Raw genomic sequence first — 27,204 nt, 5'->3', positions numbered from 1 at the left:
GAAACTCAAACTATCTGAAAAGGGAAAAACGCTAGTTATTGTTTAATATGATATACAAATATCAGAAAAGTCAGTTAACAAATCTTAACCAAAAAAAGACTGAATCTAAGTTACCAATTTGCTTTCTGTTTTAAAAATTAAACAAAAAAAACCTAAAGTAGGTATCTCACAAGGCAGGAAATATAATACAACTGAGAAACTAGGACACAAAAATTTGTTCTTAAATTTCCCTAAACATACAGTAAATGCATGAAAAACAGAGAGTCTTCATGAGCTCCCTGAATATTAAGTTCCAAATATGATGCATGAACTATAACCATAGCTTAGAAAAGACAAATATAGGGAGGGACTCACTTCTAAAGATCTTTTGAAATACTTTAAGGATATATATTTAATTTCACAGCTATTTTGTCAAATCTGGTAGGATTTATTAGTTCACCCTACATGTAAAGAGGAGCAAAAGCTTATGTGATACATTTAAGATTATGTAACAGTTCAACATTTTAACCTAAATAAGTTCTAAGCCACTGAAAGGACTCAGTGAAATGATACAATCACACATATCAGGGGCTCTCTTCCTTAAAGGGCCACATCATAAATATTTTAGGCTTGTGGGCCATATGATCTCCATCACAACTACCCATCTCTACCACTGTAGTGTGAAAGCAGTTACAGAATACAAGTAATAAGTGCATGTGACTGTGTTCCAACAAAACTTTATTTACCAAAAAGGGTGGCTTGGCCCACACACAAGTTGGCTGATCCCTGACAAATATTTGATCTGTAGGGAGATTACAACAATGGGAAAATAATATGAAGAGAAACCACATAAGCCCTTTCAGCTTTGTTAAAAGGATTCATTACCGATCTAAGAAAATATGACTTTGACACAGTAGTTACAGGTCTCTGTCCAATTTATGTCCTTACAAGGACACAAAGACACATTTCCACTGTGACCCCATGTAAGAGTAGTTCTGTGACTTAAAAAGAAAACGGAAATTATGAAAACATTTATAAGTGTTTATTTTCCAATTATTTAGGAGCTACCGTTTCACTCTTAAAAAGAACCCTCTGCCAATATAATAATAAAGGGCATATTTACTCACCCATATCTTGCCAGAGATGCTAAAAAGACCAGCCATTCCAGACATCCTAAAAACATAAAGAGAAGGAGAACCACTGGTGATGTATGGTATTAAAAAACAAACAAACAAACACAAGATTCAAGTCACAAGGACTACTCCTCCACTTCTTGCAATACATTGTCCTCTCTCCTGGATTCATTTCCATCCTTATAGAGCTTAGACCCCATGGTCACCATCTGAACTACTCTGCTGTAAATACGGTCAAGTCCCTGATCCTTTCTCCCTGCATGGTGCATGCCTGGCGAAATCCCTAACCCTGAGCAGCTGAATGTCTCTGGGGAAAAATCACGATCTCCCCTCACAGTCACAAACCTCAGCGAGCACTCAATACGGCCCAGTCCCACTGTAATCTTTTAGGCTCTTACCTGAGATGAGAGCTCCTTTTCTCTCCCTTCAAACTTTACACACCCTCCCCTCCCCATCCACTCTCAGCTAACAAACACTCCTTGTCTGTCACTGTGAAACCAGAAGCCATTATGTGATCTCTCTTATCTTCCCAGCAGCAAATCTGAGCCTGGTGTACAACTGCATCCACCTTCTCCTATTGCAACAGAGAAAGGCTACCTGCCTGAGCACAGTCCAAACCCTCCACTCGTGCCTTGCACCCCATCCCTTCTGTCTTGCTAATGACTTGGTTTTTCCTGTCATCCCATTTCCTGCATCAGTAATTTCTTCCTCTCTGCTGGATCATTTTCATCTGCACGAAAACAGGTTCTACCCTCTCTCATCTTTTGAAAAGAGCATCACTGGACCTCAGACGGCCCTCCAGCTTAGCTTCACAAACTTCTCCAAAGAGAAGCCTACGCTTGCTGCTGCTTCTTCCTCACCGTATCTTTAACACATTCAAATCTGGCTTCCATCACTACTGCACTATCACTCCTTGTCAAGGCCACAATGACATCGCACTGCTTCACTCAATGTCTCTATCTCAGACTTGATCTCTCTTAACCCCTTGGTAACATGGGACACGAGTGACTATTCCCTCCTTCTTGCGCACCTTTTACTTGGCTTCTAGGAAACTGTGTACCCTCGCCTGTCCTCCTGCCTCACCGGTACTCATTTTCAATTTCCTTTTGCTAACTCCTTCTCTACCCAACTTCTTAACTTTGGAGTGTCCTGTGGCTCAGGCCCAAGCACTTTTCTTTTTTTCTCTCTCTAGGTGATCCCCTTCCTTCTAAAACTTTAAATACCATCTATATGCCTTGTATTTGTGTTCCTGAATTCTCCACGGAGACCCAGCTCCATGCATCCAACTTGGCAGCTCTACAAAGAAGTCTGCATCTCAAACTTTACATGTCCAACACTGAACCCTTGATTTTCTCTTGCTCAAATCAGTAACTGGTACCAAGACCATCAAATTCTCAAATCAGAAACCAAGGAGTTGTGTGTGTGTGTGTGTGTGTGTGTGTGTGAATCTTCCCTCTCCTTCACCTGAGCAAAGTCTACCTTTAAAACATATTTTATTTTAATAGTAAAACAATTAGTAAAACATTTTACAACTACATTTACATCATAAAAAAATTTAAATTTCATTTAAAAGTATCAATTGATAGTGGTGTTGGATTCACATTAGCAATCACTACATGATCAAAGAGAGTGCTTTCCTTTGCTTTATTACACAGTTATTTCTATTGAGTTAACTACTCAAGTTTCAGACTGCTTTATTTTTTTTCTCCAGGTATACTCCTTTCTTTAGGGCTCCTAAAGCTTCAAACAATTGTTCCTTCCTATCTTTAAACTCAGTCCTGTCTCAGTTTAATTCAGCATCTATTAGCAGACATTGATTTCAATCTTATTCTTCTTAGCTATTATTATGACATACAGGGAAACAAAAGAAGCATCAAAGCTTAACATTTGCCAAGTGTTTTTTATTTATTAGGGGCCATGATTAGCACTGAATCTCAGTCTTCAGGGAAGAGCTGGGAAAGTGAAAAATATGATCTCATCTTCCATTTAGAGACTAAAAAGCCTGCTGTTAGTGGGCTCTGAGTGATGCTAAGTTTAATCACTTGGTTAACCAGTGATTGAGACAGACCTCTCCAGTGGAAATGCAGTTTTCCCTTGGTAATGGGTAGGTCATTTGTGGGGTGATATGTTGGCACCATACAAATACCCATTATCCCACAATCTTCTGCCCAAGAGTTTTACAAGTATTGATGACAATGGCCCTGGTCGGCCATCATGCTACTTTCATGCATCCACTCCACACAATTCCTATAACATTTAATAAACTGTAATATTATACTTATGTTCGGTATTCGGAAGGCATCTGAAGTTGTATGGCACTTAATTTAAAAGGCTTTAAAGGCCTGTTCAGCAGTCACTTGTTAACAGCAGAACTATAATTTTATTAGCACCAGCTTCCAAGTCTGTAGTGGTTCCCAACTTTGGCTGCTCCACAGGAACACGAGGCTGCCCCACCAGTACCAGTGTAATCAGAGTCTCTAGGATGGCAGCCAGGGGTCAATAGTTTTCAAAGTCCACAGGTGATTCCCCTGGACAAGCAAGGATGCAAACCACTGCTCTCAATCATAGTAATGGCACTTCTTACCACTTCAAATTCAGAAAGGTAGAGTTTTGGTGAATCAATAAGCTGACTTTACAGTTCTCTGAAAATGTGAAGAAAGTGCAACACTGTCAGTTTTCGCTAGAAAACTAGTGCTCTTGAAACTCATAATTCCTTAAGAAGAATCCAACATCACAGACCTTAAGCCACACTGCATGATTTTTGGGAAATCGAGTCCAGAATAAGGCATGTTTTCTGCCCAATTCTCAAAGAGATCACACTAATATTGGACCCCCCCCACGGGGTCCAAAAGTGGCCTTAAGTAAGTTTCCCTCAGAGAAGAAATTGACATCATCATGAAATACTAATGATACTCAGATATTTCAAATCTATCCCTAAGCCATTTTTTTCAACCAGAAATTTACTGCATTTCCCAAACTACACAAAAGTAAAAGTTTCAAGTAAGAGCCCAACCATCAGTCATGTCCATCTTTCTGCAAAAGTCACACAAAAGGATGATGGAGAGAACATCTTTATAACAGTTACACACTTCAAAACCACAAGCACCCAACCCAAGGGTATGTTAGCTAGAATTATGTAAGATTCACCTTTTAATTGTGTCCTGTGTCCTGCCAGGTCCAGTAAGGAGGGCTCTCACCCAGCTGGCAGGCCAGGTGTGACAGTCAGGCGCCTCCTTCCCCCATCCCTACCCCTGGCCCCCTGCCTACTGATGAATGTCCCTGAAGCTGAGCGGTGAGAGGTGGGAGCAGACAAGTGGCCCAGGTGGGCAGCGGGAGGAAAGCCTTGTTTGTATGTTATAACAATGACAGTGATGCTCATGACAATGGGACTGCTCAAGCTCAAACCATGTCAACAATGCGGATACAGAGCCTCAGCAAGACTGGACATGAGAATCTATTTGTTGGCCCTGAGTGGGCAGCAGCCGGAAAGTGAAAGTGCCACTGGATCCCTCTCCCTCTCCTCTGCATTACAGCTCCCATCTTACCTGGTCCATCACAAGGAGGGAGGCTGGGTCAAAGGGTGGCCCAGTGTGGCAGGGATGCCAGGAGGGGACAGAAGGAGCTCTGGGGTGAGGAGTGAAAAGAGAGAAAAGTCTCACAGGCGCACTCCAGCCACCAGCTGTCAGAGGTTCTCCAGGCCAGGCCAAACTACAGGAAGGGAAGCCCCAAGCAATGGGAGCTGAAAACTGAACACGGTCAAAGTGATGACTGAAAACGCTTAATCCCTCTGTCAGTCAAAGAAAAGCTGCTGTGTCTTCAGTCCCCATCACTAAGGAGGCCCAGCACATTATTGGATTCTGGGTACTGGAGAAAAATGCATGCCTCATTAAAGAGGTCTTGCCAATCACAAGGAAACAGAGCATCCATGGGTGCAGTTGCCTGGTCCTGGTATCTCAGTTTGGCATGGAGGGGTGGCAGCTGCTCTTTGGGGGAAATCTCTCTCACTTCACCTGAGGCAAAGCTGCTGGCAACAGTGTCTCCATTTAGAGGCTCCCCTGAGTGCCTGAAGGAGCTCTCCTAAATGCCACCAGTGATGTGCACCACAGCACCGCCAGTGTTCAACCTCAGCACCCACTCTGCACGGCCACCAGTGGTGGCCCCGCTCAGCAGGCAAAACTCAAGGCCATTCTCACTGCAATAGGATGAGGCCAACCTGCAATACGGACCTCAACCATGTCCCTCAGGAAGAAGTTAGAATCTTATTTCAGTCTATTATCTATTGTAACCCGCCCAAAGCAGCTTAGAGCAACCTGCTAATTTTTGTCATCACCAATAATCACAGGGGGATATAGGCCACCCCCACCCCACTAGAGAGACCACTCCCACTACCTGCAGCCCAAAGGGGCACAAGGCACTTCAGTTAGGTTTTGCAGCCCCCATTCCATTGGTCTGGGTGGGGTCAGATGGGTATAATAATAGGGTATTGTATTTATGATTTTTAAAACGAGTTCTTACCTTTAACAGAATGACACATTTGGTATCTCTTTCAAAACAATTGATTAAAAAAGCTATAATTTGATGATCATTATAGGTGGGTAAAGGGTACATGGGGGTTATTGTACTATTTTCTGTACTTTTATGTATGTTTGAAAGTTTCCATAATAAAAAGTGAAAAAAAAAATTGAGTTCTTGTACAAAAATATAGAACAAAGTGGCTCATACCATTATGATTTGTGTATGATTCATACTTGTTACAAGCAAAATAACATGTTGCCTTAAAATACTACCAGAATATAATAAGGAAAAAAATGGAAATGGATGAATTCCTAAAAATGCCACACATCTACTGGTAGCTACAATTTCCAAATTCAATACATCATTCCCAAGATAAGTTAAAAGGCAAACATTTGGGGCTTCACTGGTGGCACAGTGGTTGAGAGTCCACCTGCCGATGCAGGGGACACGGGTTCGTGCCCCGGTCCAAGGCAAACATTTTAAAAGGAAGGTCTGAAAAACATACATTTTTCAAAGGATCACCTGCAAGTTTAAGAATTAATTCCAAGTTTTCTACATTCTCAGAACTCATAAAGTCTCAAAAATCCTGTGGATCAGTCCCTTTTCCAGCCCACTTTCTAACCTTCTGGAATATGAAACCCATACACCATCCAGTGACACCTCCAATTAACAGCTGGGTTGCCACGCTATACTTCTTGGCTGAAGGCCCAGATTCCTACCCAAACACCTTGCGCCACCATGGCTGCTTTTTAGCAAGGTCTGCAAGGTCCAGTGACTCAAAATTTCCCTCAGTCTCCTTAACTGGCTGCGGCCATCTTGGCAAGCCTGTCTCATGATGACCCCTGCAGGGGCTCGGCACAGTGGGACGTGGAGTGGCAGGCACGCTGCCACCGGCGCGAGATGGCTTCCAGCATGTGGGGCAGATGTTTAAAACATATTTTAGATCCACCCATTCTCTCCATCCCCACTGCCACCACCCTGATCTGCACTGACACCATCCCTGGGCTAGACTCTGAGACAGCCTCCTACCTGTCTCACCTCTCCACATGGCCTTCTCCACTCTCTGCTCACCACGTGCGCTGCTAAACATCCCAGCTCCTCACTGGCCACAGGCCTGCATGATCTGCTTCCTGCCCTCCTCGCTTTCTCAGTTTACACTCCTCTCCCTCCCTTTCACTGGCCACCTTTCTGCTCCTCAACACACGGAGCTCTTTCCGATTTGGGGCGTGTGCGGATGCTATACCCGTTCCTGGGAACGTTCCTCCCCTGCTCGTCACCTGGCTGGGCCATGCTGTCTTTAGATCTCACTTGCAGTCCTCCCTTCAGAGCGACCTCTCCTAGCCCCCATCTAATGTCTAATGCAGGCACGCTCCCACAATTAGTCCCTGACTTAGTAAAGGTTTATTTTTTGTTTTTTTCTGAACAGTCCTTATCTAGACTATGATTCTTTACATCCCTAGTTTTTTTCTTAATCTGTCTTACTTTAAGTCACCCGAGGAGAGCAGAGGGGTCACATCTGTCTTGTTCACTGCTGCACATCTAGCACTTGGAAAAGTACCTGCATAAAATCAGTGCTCACATATTTGCAGAATGAAATGCCAGAGATGAGCTGCTTTTAGAACAAGCCATGTATTTCCTATAAATGCTACCAGATTACTTATTCCTGAAATATGGCATGATTTGACCCTATTTCAGCAGGGATAGTCCTTACACTTATATATACTAATATAAAATTAATTACAAATATGACAATTCATTCAAAATTAAAACTGTGAAAAAGTTATTATGGCTTGGCCTTATCTGTCTCACCAAGCATTATACAGTTTGCCATTATGGCCAAAAGTTACCCCAGCAGTATTCTGCTAGGCAGCCAAAGACACCATCAGTCTTATTTTCCACATGGATACATGAGCAATTCCTTCATGAACTATAATTCAAGAAACAGTTGCTCCTCTATCTTATGAATAATTTATACGGAAGGAAGGATGGTAAATGGTGTTCACCATATTTTGTAAAGAAAAAACAGGTGACATGGTGCAAAAGTTAGAAGAGAGGATTTCTGTAACCCACCTGAATCTGGGTACTTAATTCCCAGTATCCTAACAACCAGGTGAAACATATGTGGGTCACAAAACCAGAAACACAACATGGGCCAAGCATAGGCATGTGTAGTCTGGGTAACCAGAAGTGAATAGAAGAAAAATGTAGACTGTCAAGTTCTATGGGTTGTTAACTTGAGACCATCTGTTCTATTAATAACACCTTGTCATTAAAAAACAAGTTACGTTAGAGAAGCCGGGGATTTCCAGCCAGTCAGAGGCTCAACTGATTGCCACTTCTTCTCTAAGATATAGTTCTGCAGGTCTTCATAGATTCCTGGGCCACGGTAACGGCGGAATATCCCATCTTTTGCACTGTAAATTATAAAAACAAATAGAAAATAAATCCATTAAAATATCAAGTATTACAGACAATGAAAATCAAAATAACTATTGGTTTTACATGTGAACTCCACTCTGAATTTTAACTTGGCTCAAATGAAGAAAAAGAAATGTTATAGTTAGGTATAAGTCAGAAAGCATGCATAAATACTTATCTAGTACAAATGAGGAATTCCAAAACAGAAAGTATTAAATATTCTGTTTTATTACTGCACAATTTGTGACTATAAGCAAAGTCCTTGGCACTGTCTAATCTGCCAAGTTACTTTTTATTATTTTTGCAACCAATTATTCCGATTTTTCTTATAGCAGCAAAACAGCAATTGTTATCAAGTTTTAAAAAATTGTATCCACATTTCCAAATCTATGTCATCCAAGTCCCTCCCCTGAAAATTAACAAAATGCCTCTTAGTCTCACATACGCCTTTCGTCTTCCCTCCCTCTCGCTTTCTTGCCAGTCAAGCTTTCTAGAGGAGGAGTCTACACTTGCCATTTTCTCCTCTTACATTACTCATTCAACACTCCTGCAGTCGGGGGTCCTGCGTCCATGACTCCATGGAAACCGCTCATATTAGAGGTCTCCGATGACTCTTAAGTGCCGTATCCACGGAGCACTTTTCTGCCATTTTTCCTGGGTGGGTCATTGGCACTGTCCACTGCTGAGCCTCCCTTCCCTTGGCTTTTATGACATGAGCTCTCTGGACTTCTTCCTACTACTCTGTCCATCCCTTCTCATTTCCACATTCCCTGTTTCCCTTTGCAGATGTCCTAATGGTGGTCAACTCAGGTTCTATCCTTGACCTGCTTCTCTTCCCAATGTATCTATTTCTCATTGTCTATATTTCTACTGTTATCTAAACCTCAGTATGTATCTCTAGCCTAGATCTTTCTTAAGAGCTTTAGATCCTGAAATCAAGCTATCACCTAAACTTCCCCATTTGGAATTAGCATAAACCCTTCACATTATCTTCTCTATTCTGGCCTTTATCTTCCAAACTTCACCTTATTCTAACGGTTCCTCAAAAGCTTTCACTAGTTAAGAATGGCCCATTGGTAAGTCATCACAGGCTCCTTCTTCCTTATGGCTAATCAATCACCAGTTCCAATGATCCCATCTCCTAAGTATCTCCGGAATCCATCCCTTTCTCCTTCCCCCCTCTCACTACCTAAGCCTCTCTAGCCCCATCACCCAGGATGATCCAGCTGTACCCTATGGGCCAGCCACAGAGAACTAGTTACAGTTCTCTGAAGGTTATCTCCTTTTCTCCCGGGCTTTTCCATGATACATCCTCTATCTGGAAAGGCCTTCTCTACCTTGCCTGCTTAACCTATTCCTTCCTATCTATTAAGAATCATCCCATCTTTTAACATCATCAGAAAAATCTTCTTTGACCTCCTCACCTATTTGCTACTTGAAATTAGGTTCCTTTCTCTGCAGCACCCTGAGCATCCCTCTCTTCTAATCACTATCATTCAGTGCAGACCAGTCTTTCTCCCTTCAAATGCTAAGCTGCATGAGTGACCATTATGGAAAACAACTTAGAATACTGGTACACATCTACTGATTTCTAATCTTTGTAAAACCAGAAAATTATTTGAACTTACTGAAAAAATGCTGGGAGGGTAGTGACAAAGAAGCGGCCACTCAAACCTACAAGAAGCATAGACAAAAAAGTTACAAGTCAAACTCAGACTAAACCAAGCATCTAACTTAAGGTGCAAGAACAAACGGCCTTGAGCTTGTTCTTACAACCACATTAGCAAAATCTTTCCCATTACTGAATCACATTTACTATTTTTTTAAAATAAATTTTTACCCATTTTTATTTACCTAATACTTTCTAGTCATGACATACAACTTGCTTATCTTTGATGTGTTAAACTAGAGTTTTCTGGCTTGTGTAATACTTAGAATTATATGGTGGCTGAAAGGATAGGTATTAGAAACATGCAATCTGGGTTAAACAACTAAATTCTCCATTTACTAGCTTTGTGTCCTTAGATAAATTACTTAACCTTTCTGAGTCTTGGCTACCTCATCTATAAAATGGGGATATAAAAGCCTAACTGAATTGTTCTGAAGTTATATTGGATCATTATATCAAGTGTGTAGCACATAGTAAAGGACGCAATAAATAATAATAGGTATTATTACATCAGTCATACATTTAAAAAATAAGGAATACGAAATAAGTTATGTATAATCTTTGCACATTTATAATATTTGCAAGTACTGTCAACGGATTCTATATACATTAAATAGATTTTTTTCAATTTGTCTTGGCAAACCTTTACTGAACACTAACTACATATCAATTGTTATGCCAGGTACGTGTGAAGACAAAGATAAAGAAAACCCTTAGTCACTCAGCAAATATTTACTAAGCACCTTCTTTGTTCTGGGCACTGTGGTAACTATTCAAGATATAGATAAACAAAAAATGCGTACAGTCTAATGGCAGAGGGAAAAACTTAATCAAAATAATCACAACCATGACTACAAACAGAGATTGATGATATTAAGGGGCATGCAACAAAAACCTGAATGATATAGGAGTAATGAGCATAATGCTCTTTAAATGTTTACAAATAAATAATGTTTATGTGGGCACCAAAAGTGAGTAAGCCTGGTTCTGGCAAAGAGAAGCAAAGCTGAAGGCTATCTCTGACCAGCATGGAAAAATGAGACATTATTTTCACCTTTCTCAAAACTTCTGCTTTTCCCATTGAAGAACAATCTGGACAAAATCAAACAGCTATTCAAATAAAGTGGCTCAAATTTTACATCTCTCCTGTCTCACCTGCAATTTGAAACACTGAAGCTTTACTTTTAATAACACGGGAAATTTGCTTATATTCATTCTATAAGTTAAACCTATATTCAGTATAATAATTATTAATTAATGATGAGTCTTCCAAAAAAAAATTACTATTTTTTTTCTGATATCAAACCAAGAAGACTCTAAAACATCCCTATGGCACTTAAAAGAAAAGATAGTATTCTGAAGGTAATAAAAATCAATTTACAAAAAGAAACATTTACTACATACACTTATCATTGTACATCTGGGGGGAAAAAAAAAAAGGCTGTACTGGCAGTTGCAAAAACACATGTGACCTGAGAAGTCCACTGAGGATTTAACAAGCATGTTCACCTCTAACATTGTTTGGAAATACAGCCCAGCAGGGGAACAAGGGTATTTTTTAATAAATTTCCAATGCTTAATTACTAGGGGAAAAAGCATTGGTAATCCTAAACTATTATATGCTTTAAGCTTAAAATAATTATTGCAAACAGTTTCATCTCATTTCTCTCCTAGCTAGAGATTCTTATGACCATTCAAAAATTTTATCTAAGGAGTTACAGTATTAAGGAATTATGCTTTGTTTATATGGCCTTTTAAAGTAGAATGAACAAATAGCATCCCATCGCTACCTCAAGTTTCTATTTAGATTTTATTTTTATCAGAATAAATAGGATTTCTAATAAATGTTAGGTATCACTGAAAGCAGTATTTTTAACTTGTTCCTTAAAATCCTTCATGTGATCTTGGTCATCATTGGCCATGGCAATAAATAAAAAATAAATACATCTTTTTTTTTTTTTTTTTTTTGTGGTACGCGGGCCTCTCACTGTTGTGGCCTCTCCCATTGCGGAGCACAGGCTCCGGACGCGCAGGCTCAGCGGCCATGGCTCACGGGCCTAACCGCTCTGCAGCATGTGGGATCCTCCCGGACCGGGGCACAAACCCGTGTCCCCTGCATCGGCAGGTGGACTCTCAACCACTGCGCCACCAGGGAAGCCCAAAAATAAATCTTAAAAGTAGTTCATAAAACATTAAATTATACAAAGTCTTAAAAGTAGTTCATAAAACAAAAAGACAACCCTCAGAATGGGAGAAAATATTTGCAAACGAATCAACGGACAAAGGATTAATCTCCAAAACATACAAGCAGCTCATGCAGCTCAATATTAAAAAAACAAACAACCCAATCCAAAAATGGGCAGGAGACCTAAATAGGCATTTCTCCAAAGAAGACATACAGATGGCCAAGAGGCACATGAAAAGCCGCTCAACATCACTAATTATTAGAGAAATGCAAATCAAAACTCAATGAGGTAACACCTCACGCAGTTAGAATGGGAATCATCAGAAAATCTACAAACAACAAATGCTGGAGAGGGTGTGGAGAGAAGGGAACACTCTTGCACTGTTGGTGGGAATGTAAATTGATACAGCCACTATGGAGAACAGTATGGAGCTTCCTTAAAAAACTAAAAATAGAATTACCATATGACCCAGCAATCTCACTACTGGGCATATACCCAGAGAAAACCATAATTCAAAAAGACACATGTACCCCAGTGTTCACTGCAGCACTATTTACAATAGCCAGGTCATGGAAGCAACCTAAATGCCCATTGACAGACGAATGGACAAAGAAGATGTGGTACATATATACAATGGAATATTACTCAGCTATAAAAAGAACGAAATGGGTCATAGAGACATGGATGGACCTAGAGACTGTCATACAGAGAGAAGTAAGTCAGAAAGAGAAAAATATCATATATTAACGCATATATGTGGAATCTAGAAAAATGGTACAGATGAACCATTTGCAAGGCAGAAACAGAGACACAGATGTAGAGAACAAATGTATGGACACCAAAGAGGGAAACTGCGGGGCGGGGGTGGGATGAATTGGGAGATCAGGATTGACATATATACACTAATATGTATAAAATAGATAACTAATAAAAACCTGCTGTATAAAAAAAAATAGTTCATAAAACACATTAAATTATACAATATGAATTTCCAGATTCATGAGCCAGCTTACCTGGGGTTAAACTCCACTTCTGCCTCTTAGTTTTTAATATGAGACAGTTAATTTAAACTCTCTGGGCTTTAGTTTTCTTATTATAAATGGGCATCACAATTTCTATCTTGCAGTATTGTAGTATTAAGTGATTTTATATTTATATAGCACATAGAAAACAGGGTCTGACATATAGGTACTTAATTAATGTTATTAATTTCTTTATTTAAATCTCTGATTCGAAGTTAGAATAAAATAAGAGGATGTAACAAACACTAGTTTAGTCTTAAGTGCTTTGGAAATTGTGCCTTATTTTGGATAACATAACTTAAAATTTTATAAATAAATGCACCCATGAAAATCAATGCGAAAATAAAAAAGAAACACAGTGATGGATGGTCTCTGAGATTTCTGCATCTTTCTCATTCAGGCTAGACGGTACAACAGCACACTTGTTCCCCAAATGGCCACATTAAAGGGTATAAGAAATTTATAGTTTTTGATATGAATGTCTTCTAATTTTTAATACTGATACTATGAAATGTTAAGGGAGACCTTCATCACCTGAAAAGTTAAACCATGACCACCTTGGAACACAGAAGCACCATGTAAGGTCGTGGCTTTATGATTTAAAAACAAGTATAGATATTAAAGAATTAAAACAGGGCAGCAGCTCATTTCAAGGTTTGCATAATGGTTCACTGACACAAACTTCAGAAAGTATGGAAGAAACAAGCACACCTCAAATACTTAAGGAGACATCCCAAAATTTCTACGGTACCTTTTATACTTTAAGGGTAACTTCCACTTTAAAATGAAGACTGCACTGCAGCATAAAATGACAATAATCCAAAATGCAGAAAAAATTTTAATTTCTTATTAGCAAGCTTATCTTAAACACATATAGCAAAAGAAAAAGAAGAATTAAAGATTAGAGAAATAAAATTTATGGCAGGGAACTAATTTCATATGCAAAAGCACAACAGAAATTATTTAAATTTAATATTAAGAAAATGGGGACAGCTACTAGCTTTTGTTCTATCATTTATTAGCTGTTATTTTAGGCATGTTACTTAACCTCTCTGAGCCTCAGTTTTATGAGTAATAATATATAAATAGTTTGTTCTTCCTAGGATTGTAATGAAGCTAAAATGTATGTAAGTGCTTAACACAATTACAGGCTGAAGTAAATGCTGCTAAATGTTTTTTTTTTTTATTAATTTTTATTAGAGTATGGTTGCTTTACAATGTTGTGTTAGCCTACATTGCAGAACAAAATGAATCAGCCATACACATACAGATATCCCCTCCCTTTCATACTTCCCTCCCATTTAGGTTACCACCAGGCATTAGGCCGAGTTCCCTGTGCTTTACAGTACGTTCCCAGCAGTTGTCTATTTTATACATAGTATCAATAACGCATATGTGTCAATCCCAGTCTCCCAATTCCTCCCTCCCCACCCCTTTCCCCCTTGGTATCCATACATTTGTTCTCTACGTCTGTGTCTCTATTTCTGCCTTGCAAATAAAATCATCTATACCATTTTTCTAGATTCCACATGTATGAGTTACTATACGATACTCGCTTTTCTCTTTCTGACTTACTTCACTCTGTATAACACTCTCTAGGTACATCCACATCTCTACAAATGACCCAATTTCATTCCTTTTTATGGCTGAGTAATATTCCACAGTTAGTTATTATCACCAAAGAGAGAAGTAGAAGGAAAACAATTTTAAAAAAAAAGTAGAACTAATCTTACCTTTGAAATTGAAATAAAGTTGTCAGTATAATAGAACACAAAAGACTAAGTTTTACAATTATAAAATTAAAATATCAATACTAACTAAAGTACAGTAAACTAAATTGTCTTCTATAATAAATTAGTGGCTTTAAAGACAGCACTTATTCTTGACCATGGTAAGGGTCTGGTTTACCTCTCATCTAGTGCAACAGCAATGGGTGTTCTCTGAGCAGTTGCTCTTTTCCTGTCCTGGACAACTAAGCTCATCCGCATGGAACAGAAGGTTCAAGTATATACTCATTGAATTTAATTTTCCAAAGTCAACTCAACTGAAACATCATCTGGCCTATGCAGTATTAAACAGGCAATATAATGCAATCTAATCTAAGGCCTGTGCTCTCCTTGACTTCTACATCTCAGCTGTAAAAATGCAGTGTCTTTATAATCCTGAAATCTTATTTTCTATTTCAAATACCTAAAAAATCTCTTATTAGAGATACCAATGGAACAGTTACAGGCATAACTAAAGAGTATGCATTAACACCTCAAAAATTCTTGCTTTCCCTTCTTTTTAAAAAAGAAATGAAATTATCCCTAACTAGCACTCCTGTGCACAGCAGCCCTGATGAAAGATACAGTAATGCAGATCTGTACCCAAATATCAATCTGTATACAGAAATATCTAGTAAAGAGCTCAGCCCTGGGGAAAATAATATCATTTTGACGGTTTCCCACTCATTCAGGAGGTAAGATTTTGTAAAAATGAAGTAAATACTTAAATAGCTTCCAAGAATAGGGACAAGCTGCCCCAGGGGTTTGCCACATAAGGCATGTTCTCTTCATTCAGCTTTTAGGACCCCATACTTCTCCATCTCCTTCCTGCTTCACTGGCTTCTCCTTTTCTGCTGCTTGAACTTCTTTTCTTCTAAATGTTGTAATGCCCCAGTTCTCAATCCACAGAACACTTCTCTGCACACACTCCCTAGGTAATCTCAATTCGTCCCTTTGCTTCAAATACCATCTACACTGATGATCCTTAAATGCCTATCTCTAGCTCACCTCTATTTGGATTTCTATGAAACATCTCCAAATTAAACCCTGTCCCAAACCTGATCCTCCTTCAGTCTCCTCCATCTTCTTTCCTCTCACCAAGTGCTACAACCAATCTACTGGGAAATCCTTTAGGATATTCCACCCAAATGCTGTATCTCCAATCCAGTCACTTACCACTGCTGCTACTAGTGCAAGCCACCATCCTCTCCACTCTGGGCTATTGCATTAACCTCTGAACTTCTCTTCTTGCTTACACTTCCGACCTCCTACAGACAATTTTTCACATAGCCAAATGAATACTTTTAAAACATGAATCAAATAATGTCACTCCCGTGCACAAAACCTTCCAGTAGCTTCCTTTCTATCATACTTGGTATAAAACCTGAACTCCTTGCCATGGCCAACAACAGCCTAAATGGTCTGGTCCCTAGCTCCTTCTCCAGTCCCATTTGTCTCAAGGACCCCACTGGCTACCATATTGTTACTCAAATAAGCCAAGTACTCCTACCTGCACATGCTGTTTGCTCTGCCTGGAATGCTCCTCCCCTAAACCTTGTTGAAACTCATTTCCTTAATTTGTCAAGACCTACAGTCAAACAGCCCTTCCCTGGACATCCTATTAAAATAGCGGCTCCCACCATTTTCTACATTTTTACCCTGCTTTCTTTTTCATCATAGACCTTACTACCACCAGACATTATTTCCCAGTTTTCTTTTGTGATTGTTTATCCCCTTCACTAGAATGTAAGCTCAATGAGGAGCCAGGTCTTTTCTTCCTTATTCACCTGCACCATTATTTACCTGCATCATTCGTCTGTATCACTGCTATCCAGAACAGGGTCTGGTGCATGGTATCAACTCAAAAATTGGTTGCATAAACATATTATTTCTAAATGCTATTAAAATATTATTTGAAAGCATGAGGTTTGTAATTTAAAGTAAAATTATAAACATAAAAGTTTTATAAACATAAAATAATCTAAAGTGAAATATTCTCTAGGCCACTCAGTCATGTGTGTAGAATTCTGGCTCCTAATTTTTACCTATCAGTTACAGGTTTTCAGTTGTTATCATTTAAAAGAATTCTAGAGCCTCTACTTTAAAAATACTAAGACACAAAACAACCACATTTTGTTTTTTGGACTTTGTTTCTTCACTAGTTTCATAGGACATCAGACCAAAGACTTTTTTTCTTCTTCTTTGAAAAGGTTTTACACTTACATAAATACTATGAGTCAATGATAAATTTGCTTTTAATATATTTTGTCATAATCAATTTCTCTTACTTCATTATCGAAAAAGCATTTCATCCATTCACAATGGAAAAATAGTTTATAAGTCTACATTTTAGGAGGAAAGACAGTATTCAGTTAGACTTTAGATCTGTGAATCCATCACAAAGCTAACTGTTTAATTCGTTTAATTCAAATCATGCTGTGAATTCACAGCAGGTATGCCAAAAGGCTGAAATGAGAATAGGTCGGCTGCATGTCTAAGAAACTCATCATAAAATGTGTCTGGTGCCCACAAATTAACAAGGACTCAAACTATTAAAAACACAAAAACAAGTTTACCACAGATATGTCATTGCAATGATTTGACCTCCAAGCAGGAAAACTAATTATAATAGCCCAAATCATGAACTAATAACTATAACTGTCCATCTCTAAATAGCAGAGAGGCAGAAGTGGTTTTGTTTTAAATGCTTAAAAAGGTTGAGGCCTGAGGACTCATGGCTTGTAGCAGAAATCTCTCTCCATGGGTTTGTCAACACATAGATCTTAACGGACACCATTCATTTTGTTGTCCCAGTAACTGGTAATTCATTATTTTGTGTTTATTGAACTCAGTTATTACAGAGAAGGAATAGCTACATTTCCACACCTACCATCTTTTTCCCCCTTGTGAAAGGATGCAATAGGTAGAAATTAAATATAGATAAGAAAACAATTACTCATAAAGTTTTAAAATAGTCAAATTTGAGATTTAAATCATAAAAACCCAACTTTTCTCAATTTATATATAATACACAAAGTTACATAAAGTTATTTTTAAACTATAAATACAAATTTACTGTATCTTTTCAGAATTAAAGTCTCCTTTATCTCCCTCTTTTGAAAAATTATATCATTAACAACTAATAAATGTAGATGGTGACAGAATTAGAAATTTACCATTCTGGAGCTCTTAATAAAATATTTGATTCAGGTAAGATCATTACAGATCTTAAAAGTCTAAAGTATCACCCCACAGATTACTTTCCAGCTACAAAGTAGGGTCTTTTCTTTACAACTGAGATGTTTAGTGTCATCACCTTAACCAAATGCTCAAATTCAACATCACTAATAGTGACAGTACATGTCTTACGATGGGATACAATATAAAGTCACAGCATCACCTTTCCATAAATGTCTAATCCAAATTATGCATTTACACTGAAGTTCAAGATTACAGAAAATATAAGAACAAGTTAAATGTCACCATAAGGAAACATCTAGGCAAATCCTTGGCCTGTTCTCTTCAGAATATCAATGGCATAGAAAAAATGGAGGACTATTCTAGATTAACAGAGACTAAGAACACATAACAACCAAATGTAATTGGTGAACCATGATTGGATCCTGGTTTAAAAAACTATAAAAAGTCATGTGGGAAATAATTAGGGAGATTTTAATATGCTGAAGTATTGAAGAGTGAAGTCTCATGATGTCTGCAACTTATTTTCAAATGACTCAGCAAAAAAATAATAAAAATATAAATATATACACATATGTATGTGTAAATACAAACACAGACAGATGGCAGATATGCTAAAATATTATCTTGATTTTAGGTGGTCAGTTCATGGGTAATCAATATTCTGGTCTTCCAACTTTTCTGAATGCTTGAAAAAATTAAAATTAAAAGCAACTAACTTTTGCATTTAATGTTCAACATTTACAGTACCTGGTTCTTGAATGACATCTACCTTCCCCACACTGATCTGAAGTATTTCACCATTCTTTGCAAAAGTCTCCCATTCTGAATCAGTCTGCTGACAGGATGGACACCAAGGGGCATAACTATAAAAGAATAATAGCTAATCAATATACATACATGAAAAATATCTGTAAAACAAAATAGAGAAATAGAGTATTTAAATTGACAAAATAAATTCTTAACTAAAGGGAGACACAAAAGCAAGTTTTCCCAAAGTCATTAGACAACGAAAAACAGAAGCACATTTCCATCCTAGAATTTAATATAAATATTATGAATATATATTTATATATTATTTATATATTATAAATACATATTATTATATTATTTATATAAGTATATAATATTTATATATATATATTTATATATATATTCCAGGAGGAATATCAATTCCCTGGGAAAAAATTAGCCAAAGTTTAAGATTTTTCACAAATTACTATAATACTTAAAATATTTTATTTCAATGTTATTGCTACAATCAACCCAAATTTTATCACCTTCCAGATAGTTTTTGATATTTGAGGGTGCACACTGTTTTGAAAGTGCTACTAAAGGAGAACAATTTTCACAAGGGTGCCCCTAAACTAGCCAAACCAGTTTCAAATCCATCAAAGCTACAAATCTGATGAGCAAAGACCACAAGATCTGCTAGTGGGTCCCCAAGAACGTGAGTCATTTCCAAAGATCTGTGGCAGTTCTGAACCATTTCGAGAAAGAAAGCAGAAGCTATAGGCTAAACAAACTCTACCTGACACTTAAGAATTAGAAGAACCTGTGTCTTCAATCAGAACTCTGCTTTTTACATTAAGTTTTTTCATTCAATACGCATGAACTGAGCACCAACCAAGAAGCTGAGGCTATAGCTGTGAACAAGACAGATGTGCCTCCTCTCCTTAGGGAGTATACAGTCCAAAGAGGTAATTACAAACCAGGTGGCAAATGTGAGTATAGAAAAGATGGTATAGAGACACTCAGATGCTGGGTGATCTCAGAAGGGCCTAAAGAGAAAGAAGCAACTGTGCTAAGATCTAAAGGAGGAGTAACAGTCAGAGAGGGATTAAGGAACATTCTAATCTAAGCAGAGAGAACAATGTGTGTGAAGGTGCAGAGCACTGAGCATTTAACTAAAGTTGTATAAAGAGTTAGCACTCTATTTGAAGCTCCATGGTTAGCCCTAAAGAGGTAAGAGAATTCTGATCAGATTCACATTTTGTAAAATGCACCCAGCAGTTCTGTGGATAATGGATCAGGGAAGAATACGATGGAAGCAAAGAGAAGAGGTAGAAGGCTGGCCCTCTCTAGCTCTATCTTTAAGAAAGACTAGTATAGGGGTTCCCTGGTGGCGCAGTGGTTGAGAGTCCGCCTGCCGATGCAGGGGACACAGGTTCCTGCCCCGGCCCGGGAAGATCCCACATGCCACGGAGCGGCTGGGCCCATGAGCCATGGCCGCTGAGCCTGCACGTCCAGAGCCTGTGCTCCACAACAGGAGAGGCCACAACAGTGAGAGGCCCGTGTGCCGCAAAAAAAAAAGACTAGTATAGCCAATTCCAAGATCATTCTAAAAGGTCATTAATCTTCCCATTATAGCTCACTGTCCAATCCCTGAGGTCCAGGAGACATGGACCAGAGAACATGGTCCAAGAACAATCTGCTGACATGACATCTTTGAATGTGGATTTTTCTATAAACACTGTATACCTACACTTCCAAGGCAAAGTACATCCTGGTATAGAGTAAGTGCTCGATAAATGTTTGCAGAATATATAAGTGAACAAACTTTAAAGAAAATTATATTCTTCATCTGAGAAAATAGTTGTTTTCTACATATTTTCTAAATATCCAAATGGCAGATGAAACTGGCAAGCAGTTGGTAAACTCTAGGGAAAAAAGGAACATTTTATTATTAAGTACATTTCAATAGGCATTTCAATATATTGGATAAGAGTTCTGCCAGAGGCATCAGAGAGACCAATTACAAATTAACCATGTGTCTTTGAGCAAGTTAATAATCCCTCCATGCCTCAGCTTTCTCAACTATAAAATGGGATAATAACAGCAGCTACCTTAGAATGTTATTGAAAGATTAGACGACACATTTAAAGCAGGCACATATTAAGAAAATCATTAATGTAAATGACATTTGTAATATACGCCTGGTTTCAGAGACATTTTTATGATGCGTTAGCTCATCTGAACCTTATGGCCTCACCGTTGTAAGGCAACAAGGCAGATTCAGAGAGACTTGCTGACAGTCACCTCAGACCACACAGAGCAGGAACATAGATGGAGGTATTTGTGTGATAAAAATGTCCAAGGAAAATAAGATCCGACAGAGAAAGACAGAGAGACAGACAGTAGGAATAAGAAAGACATTACCAAAAGAAAGGAAGAAAGTTTGAGGTACAGTTTAACTTCTGATCCTCTTTGCTTTGTTTCCCTAGAACTGTTTCTGCATACAACTGTTTCTGTATACAACATATTTGCTATATCAGTAATGATTAAATCATGCAAATTTCATCATTTTAAAAAATCCTAGTCCCTAATCTCTAGACAGACTATTATATAAATAGGGATTTTGGGGAAACTGACCCTCAAAATATGCAAATGCCACTGAGGTAATTTTAGATACTCCATTTTCTTTGTCGCTGTTACCCACTGGTCTGTGGCACTGTTAATGCCATTATTGCTAAGATTTAATCAGAGTTTATTGTGCTGGAATGTACCAAGGTCATCCATTAACCTAGTGTATTCTTTTGGTGACGGAGATAAAGCAGCCCTGAGTCTCAGAAGTGGGAACTGGTCCATTGTTGTTGCAACTTTTTAAACTATTAGTATTCTTTTGTGTCTAAAAGATAGTCATTTAGGATCTACCATGACACCTGCTAGAGAAATTTCACTAGAATGAACACTCCATGAAGGCAGTGACTGGTGCATTGCTTGTACCTAGAACAGAGCCTGGCACATTCTAGGTCACAGTAAATATTTATTACATCAATGAACAAAGGGGAGGTGATAGTGATTATCCTTAGTACCTAAGAAAATATATACAGCTGTTTCCTTCAGTGATATACTAGCTCGTTATTAAAGAACAATTAAAGTCTATTATTCATTCATTCACTGAGTCAAAAAGTATTTATTGAACACCTAGAACTTGACAGTTATTAAGGTTCTGTAAACAGGAGGAGGAAAAACTTTGTTCCTCTACTTAAAAGCTTATCATCTAGAGGAGGAGTAAGACAAAAACCAAGTACAAAAACATATAAATTGATTATAAGTTATGATAAGGTCATGCTAGATACAAACAAGAAAGAATTTTCCTGGGTGGTTGGGGTACAGAGAAGGCAGGGCACCTGTATGAATGGTAAGGAGTGTCAGGAATGAACTCAAAGCGATGTTCTTAGTTTGCAGAAATTACAGAGATGCTAAGTCATGGGTGGACCTCTGAATCCCATAGGGAAAAGGCCTCCTCTTATATGGGTCAGGGTGCAGGCCAGTTGAAAGCGTAAGCATGAGTCAGCCAGGCTCTGTGCCTTCCTCCAGGCTCCCCCGCTATACAACTACTCTCCTCAGCTTGCACTGGGGATTGCAAAGCTCAGGCCAGCATTCTAGTTCTGGCCTTGCCCACCACTTACTAAGGATATGGGTTAAAACTGTAACCTCCCAAGTTTTCGTCTCCTTTAGTTAATGAGAATGAGAATAATAATTCTGCACCAGATTTCTGGGATGCTCAAATTCTGAAAGAGGGCATTCTGAATTGCTTACACTGATGTTAGCAATGTAACTATTTACTGTGATGATGATGACGATGGAGATGTGGATGATTACCCTTTGTGGAAACAATGTGAAATCAAATACTTCTATGTTAGCCTATAAGCTCCTCTTTTGCATGCTTTTAAATTACCCATAACAGTACCTAAGGCAGTGGTTTCCAGTCAGAGGCATTTGGAAGTGTGTATAGGGGATGGAGGTTTAAATATTTTTGATGTCACATGACTACTAGAATGTTATGGGCAGGGGCCAGGGATGCCAAAGGTTCTGCAATGTGTGAGCCATCCCCACATATCAAAGAACTGTCCAACTCAAAATGGTAATAGTACCCTGGTGAGAACCACTGAGGAATGCTCAATAGAGGAAGCATTCAACAAACATTTGCTAAATAAACAAATGCTACCTATGCTACTTATTTCCTTCACAGCCCAGCAGACATGCCAGTCCCTTGAGATCAAGAAATGTAATTTATTCACTTTCATCCTCCCAAGTCCCCAACCCTGAACCTGACACATAACAAGCATTTAATGACTATCTCTTATACATTCAATCAACAAATCACCACTATCGATGAAAATGCAAGAAATTATAACTATTTGATATGGGCAAGTTAAGGCAATGATGTTCTCTCCAAGTATAAGAAGGATACTAGAAAAACAACGCTAAAAGAGGAAATAAATGAGGCTTTTCTCCATCACCAGATGACTAGTTTCAATTTTGAAACATGATCATCCCAAGAACAAAGTCAGAAAAAGTATTGCTTTATAAAGATTTCTATGCCTTAGAGATAAATATTTTAGATATTTTAACCCAAAGACATATTTTTCCTCTAGATATCAGTTTAAAGTATGTGGGTCAAAATTAAGCTTTGTAGATATCTACTTATGTCTTTGGGGTAAAAAAGCCACCAGAACAGCATTATATTGTATATTTTTGTGTTTCAAAAGAACAAAAGTAGTATTCTCAAGCACTGATATGATGGGAACCAAGCAAGTGTTTAAAACAGCAAAAGGTTACAAAGCAACTTGAAAGAAGAACAGTATGAAACAATGGAAAGAGAGAAAAGAAAACATCAGAAGGCCTTTTAAAGATTAGATAATCTTCCCTAACCCAAGAAAGGACAAACTTTTCAACAGAGGTTAAGAGGAAGAAAGCACAGCAAACCAATTATAGAGACATGGCAGAAACAGGGGTAAAAAGTATAAAAGAATGTATGAAAGCAAATAAGAAGAGAAAAACTGAGTGTATAAAAAATCCACAGAATTAAAGAAAATGTTAATAGTAATGGGAGAATTTTTCAGGTTTTAAAAGGTTTCAGAATAAAAATGTGAATTACTGCAAATATAGTTTTAGCTGATATTTCTCCTTAACAGAGAAGTGCTTTTTTAAAAATTGAAAATTCAATTGCAAGAATATAAAAAAGTGTTTGACAGTCAAAGAAAACATAACAAATTAAATTTTACATTAAGGACTTTTCATGTCTCAGAGCAGACAAACACTGCTATGTGCTTCAAAATAAATTATTGATACCAATCTAACCAGGAATTGTATTATAGGAACTTTGTACGAAGTGGGATCAAAAAGAAAAAGTCCCCAGAGGAGAGGTAGCATGTAAACAAATGAACAAGTAAAGAACTGTCATTCAAAGTAATGTTAAAATTTTAATATTATCAGAAAGACTCCTAACTTGCTTCTTTTGAGAAGTTAAATATATCATCACCTGTGGATCCCTAAAAATCTCCATTTATTATGACCAGTTCATCTGAACAAAGTACTAACATGGGAGCAAGTATTAACACATTTTGTTTTCTTCTTATAGACACCAGAAAAAAAAATCAGATAACTTACTAGATGTTTGAAAGAATTTCTAGAAATTTATAGTAGGCTTATAGTGGTACTGAAGATATAAATTTTATTTTTTTTAAGTGTTGGATTTTGTCAAAGGGAGGAGGAATATCACAAATAAAGAGCCACAATTTTCTTCAGGACGAGCACTTAGCTTCTGGAATTTGGAGGGAATGGTTCTTTCCTTTCTAGCTGCACTTCATATCAACCTACTCTGAAGTGTACTAGATGAAAAGAGAACTTCTAAGAAGATCTCAAGTGTCTACACAGCTTACTTTCGGTTACAAGTATCATCCTGAACCAGAGCCCAAACATAACTCCATACAATGGACACATAGCAAGCTTACAACAATTGATTACTACACCTCAGCTTGTACATTTATGAAGTAAAATTTGAACCATCAACATAGCCATAAGAGTTGTTGGCTGTTGCTTGTTTATAATCTTAACTTGGCTTACACGTACCTGAGCTTTAGTGTTCTTAGTTTTTACTTAAAAAAAGAAAAATAAGAACATAGCTACTCCAAAAGGAACTATAAAGGAGTTAAGGCCATTAAACATAACAAGTCTTTTCTGCTTTGACCTTCATCATGCACATACACAAACTCAGTTTTAATCAGAAAACTGACATCTAGAAAACCTCCATTGTACAAGCACCTACTTAAAAAACAACTTTCTGTACTACTAGCTGATAAAACAATCTCTCTAAAACTCTTGCAATTATTACAAACATGACAGTCCTGTCATGCTTACTTTAAAATTTTCTCTCTTAAATAGAAAATGACCTCATCTCTATTCAAAGTAGTTAATTGGTTAATTTTAATCAGTGCTTCATGTCTACAGATCTCTTTAATAATTTCATTGATTTATTATGATACCAAAGGCATTTTACTTTGAAGTCTAAAATATCCCCTGCTTTGTGACCAAAAGGTAAATACTTGTTTGAAACAGTACTGTGCATTATGTTCTTTGAACAATGTCATCTACTAAGTGACTTACAACTTTTGGGCCTGAGGTTTTCAGTCTATAGAATAATCTGTTTGCAATCTAAATTCAAAGAATCAAAATTTAGTCTTAAGACAAATGAAGGAAAATTTCAATTCTGTTAAAGTCTGTGTCCTCAACGTAAAATTAGTTAACAGATGTTAGCAATCAAGTATGTGTATCATCTGAAAACCACAGGCTAAGGAGAAGTGGTCTCGGTGATTATTTCTTCAGCCATTCTCCATTTTCCTTACAAGCCCCCCACGATGGTCTCTCTAGCCTATTGAGACATCTGCCCACTGCCTATTTCAAGCCGTCTTTCGAATGGTTACTTCCTTCCTAAATTTTAAACTATAATGAATAAATCTTCCCTGCTCCTAACTCAAAACTGCATTTTCCCACCTCTCCTCAAGCCAAGGCACTATCCAATATGTACCTTTTATTGTTCAAAAGAGGCAATTTATTAATATCCTTTTCTTTAAGACACTAGCACAATTAAGTTATGATACCTACCCAGAAATCTCTACCTCTAAAAACTATAGCAAATATCAACATTTATTTGCAATCTTGTTTTAAAACTTCAAAGGCACCCACCTTTCCGTTTATCTTTCACAAGGACATCGGGCCTTCAAAATGAAGACTGAGATACTTTGTACAGACTGGTCTGCCCTTCACCATGCTGCAATTATTCATTCAACAAGTACCTTGCCTAGTCAGTGCTACGTTATTTGTTCTGTACAGAAGCGTCACTGAATGACAGCCCTTTCCCCTCTACATACACTTTTATCAAAAGCTAGAGACTTTCTTGCAGATTTCTCTGTTCCCCTTCCTCCCCTTGGTAAACCGCTCATCCAACCCATCCCTAAAACACTTCCTCTCAAAATAGGGAACTAGTCAGGCAGGAGAGGATGCGCTACAACCGCAGCCCTCAACGCGGAGGGCCGGGCGCGCATGCGCAGCGTCGGGGGCCTGGCCCAGCTCTGCAGGTCGCTGGCTGGGCGGGTCCCGGCCTGAGGTCTAGCCCAGTAGGCACTGCGGTAGCGGGAGAGGGCAGCAGCCGCGAGGGCCGTGTGGCGAGCGGGGCGGGCAGGCACACTCACAATTTCAGCATCCACTCGCCCTCCAACACCAGCGTCCAGTTGGAGGCTGTCATGGGCCGCACCAGGCTCCGCTCCTGCGGCAGCACGGCCTGCTCCGGGCCGGCCTCCGCCTCCGCAGCTGCCGCCGCCGCGACCCAGGCGACCAGGAGCGCCGTGAGCAGCGGGCCACGGCGCCCGCCCTCCATGTCGGGACGCGGAGCGAGGCTCCTCGGCAGGGTCTGGGGTAGAGGGTACGGCCGGCCTGCGGACCGGGCCTTCCCAAGTAGTGCGAGGAAAAACCGGGCCGCCCCGCCTCCACCGTACCGCGCCGACCAGCCCAGCTCGAGAACGGGATGGCAGTCACCGCCTCTTATCGGCCCGGGCCGCGGAGGCCACGCCCCCTCCCGGCTCGACTCGCCGTTGCCCGGGGCGTCGGTTGCCTTGGCAACGGCCGCCCTCCCCCTCCTGACCGCTGCGTTGAAAATAAACAGATGAGCCGTTGTTGCTTAACTTAGAACCTGCCCGGCGTGTGCCTGGGCTCCAGTTAGTGGGGGGTGGGGGTGGGGGTGGGGGGGGCGGTTGGTGCGTGTGGCTTTTTCTAAAGAGAAACGTCTCCAGTAATAAAAAAATGCATCACCTATTCAATGGTAGCAAAAATAACAGCAGTGGACTACAAGTAAACTGCTGAATGGAAAAACAAAAGGACATGTTGGGCATCTCTTACTGAATGGGAGAGGAAATTTTAAGTACTCTTTGCCTGTGTATAATGAAGTAGCACTGCCTAATTGGAGATAATGAAACTAGACCATGCAATTGTATTTTTTACAAAAATATTGTTAATTTCACAAAAAAAACGTTT

At 38.8% G+C, this 27,204-nt stretch overlaps 1 protein-coding gene across 1 annotated transcript in view; it reads right to left on the bottom strand.

The window, feature by feature from the left end:
• The window catches only part of TMX4 (thioredoxin related transmembrane protein 4), a 39,076-nt gene extending 12,525 nt beyond the window's left edge, over positions 1-26,551 (bottom strand). Inside the window, exons 1-5 of the mRNA XM_065893060.1 lie at positions 26,367-26,551; positions 18,637-18,752; positions 9,674-9,719; positions 7,913-8,041; positions 1,107-1,152 (exon numbers count right to left, since the gene is read on the bottom strand). Of these exons, the coding sequence (XP_065749132.1) occupies positions 1,107-1,152; positions 7,913-8,041; positions 9,674-9,719; positions 18,637-18,752; positions 26,367-26,551 (522 nt within the window). The remainder of the gene's footprint in view (positions 1-1,106; positions 1,153-7,912; positions 8,042-9,673; positions 9,720-18,636; positions 18,753-26,366) is intronic.
• Positions 26,552-27,204: the final 653 nt, after the last annotated feature.

Source organism: Phocoena phocoena, chromosome 15 (assembly GCF_963924675.1).
Source record: "Phocoena phocoena chromosome 15, mPhoPho1.1, whole genome shotgun sequence".
NCBI classification, from domain to species: domain Eukaryota; kingdom Metazoa; phylum Chordata; class Mammalia; order Artiodactyla; family Phocoenidae; genus Phocoena; species Phocoena phocoena.
The sequence above is the reverse complement of the archived record's forward strand: the minus strand, read 5'-3'. Positions and strand labels throughout refer to the sequence as shown.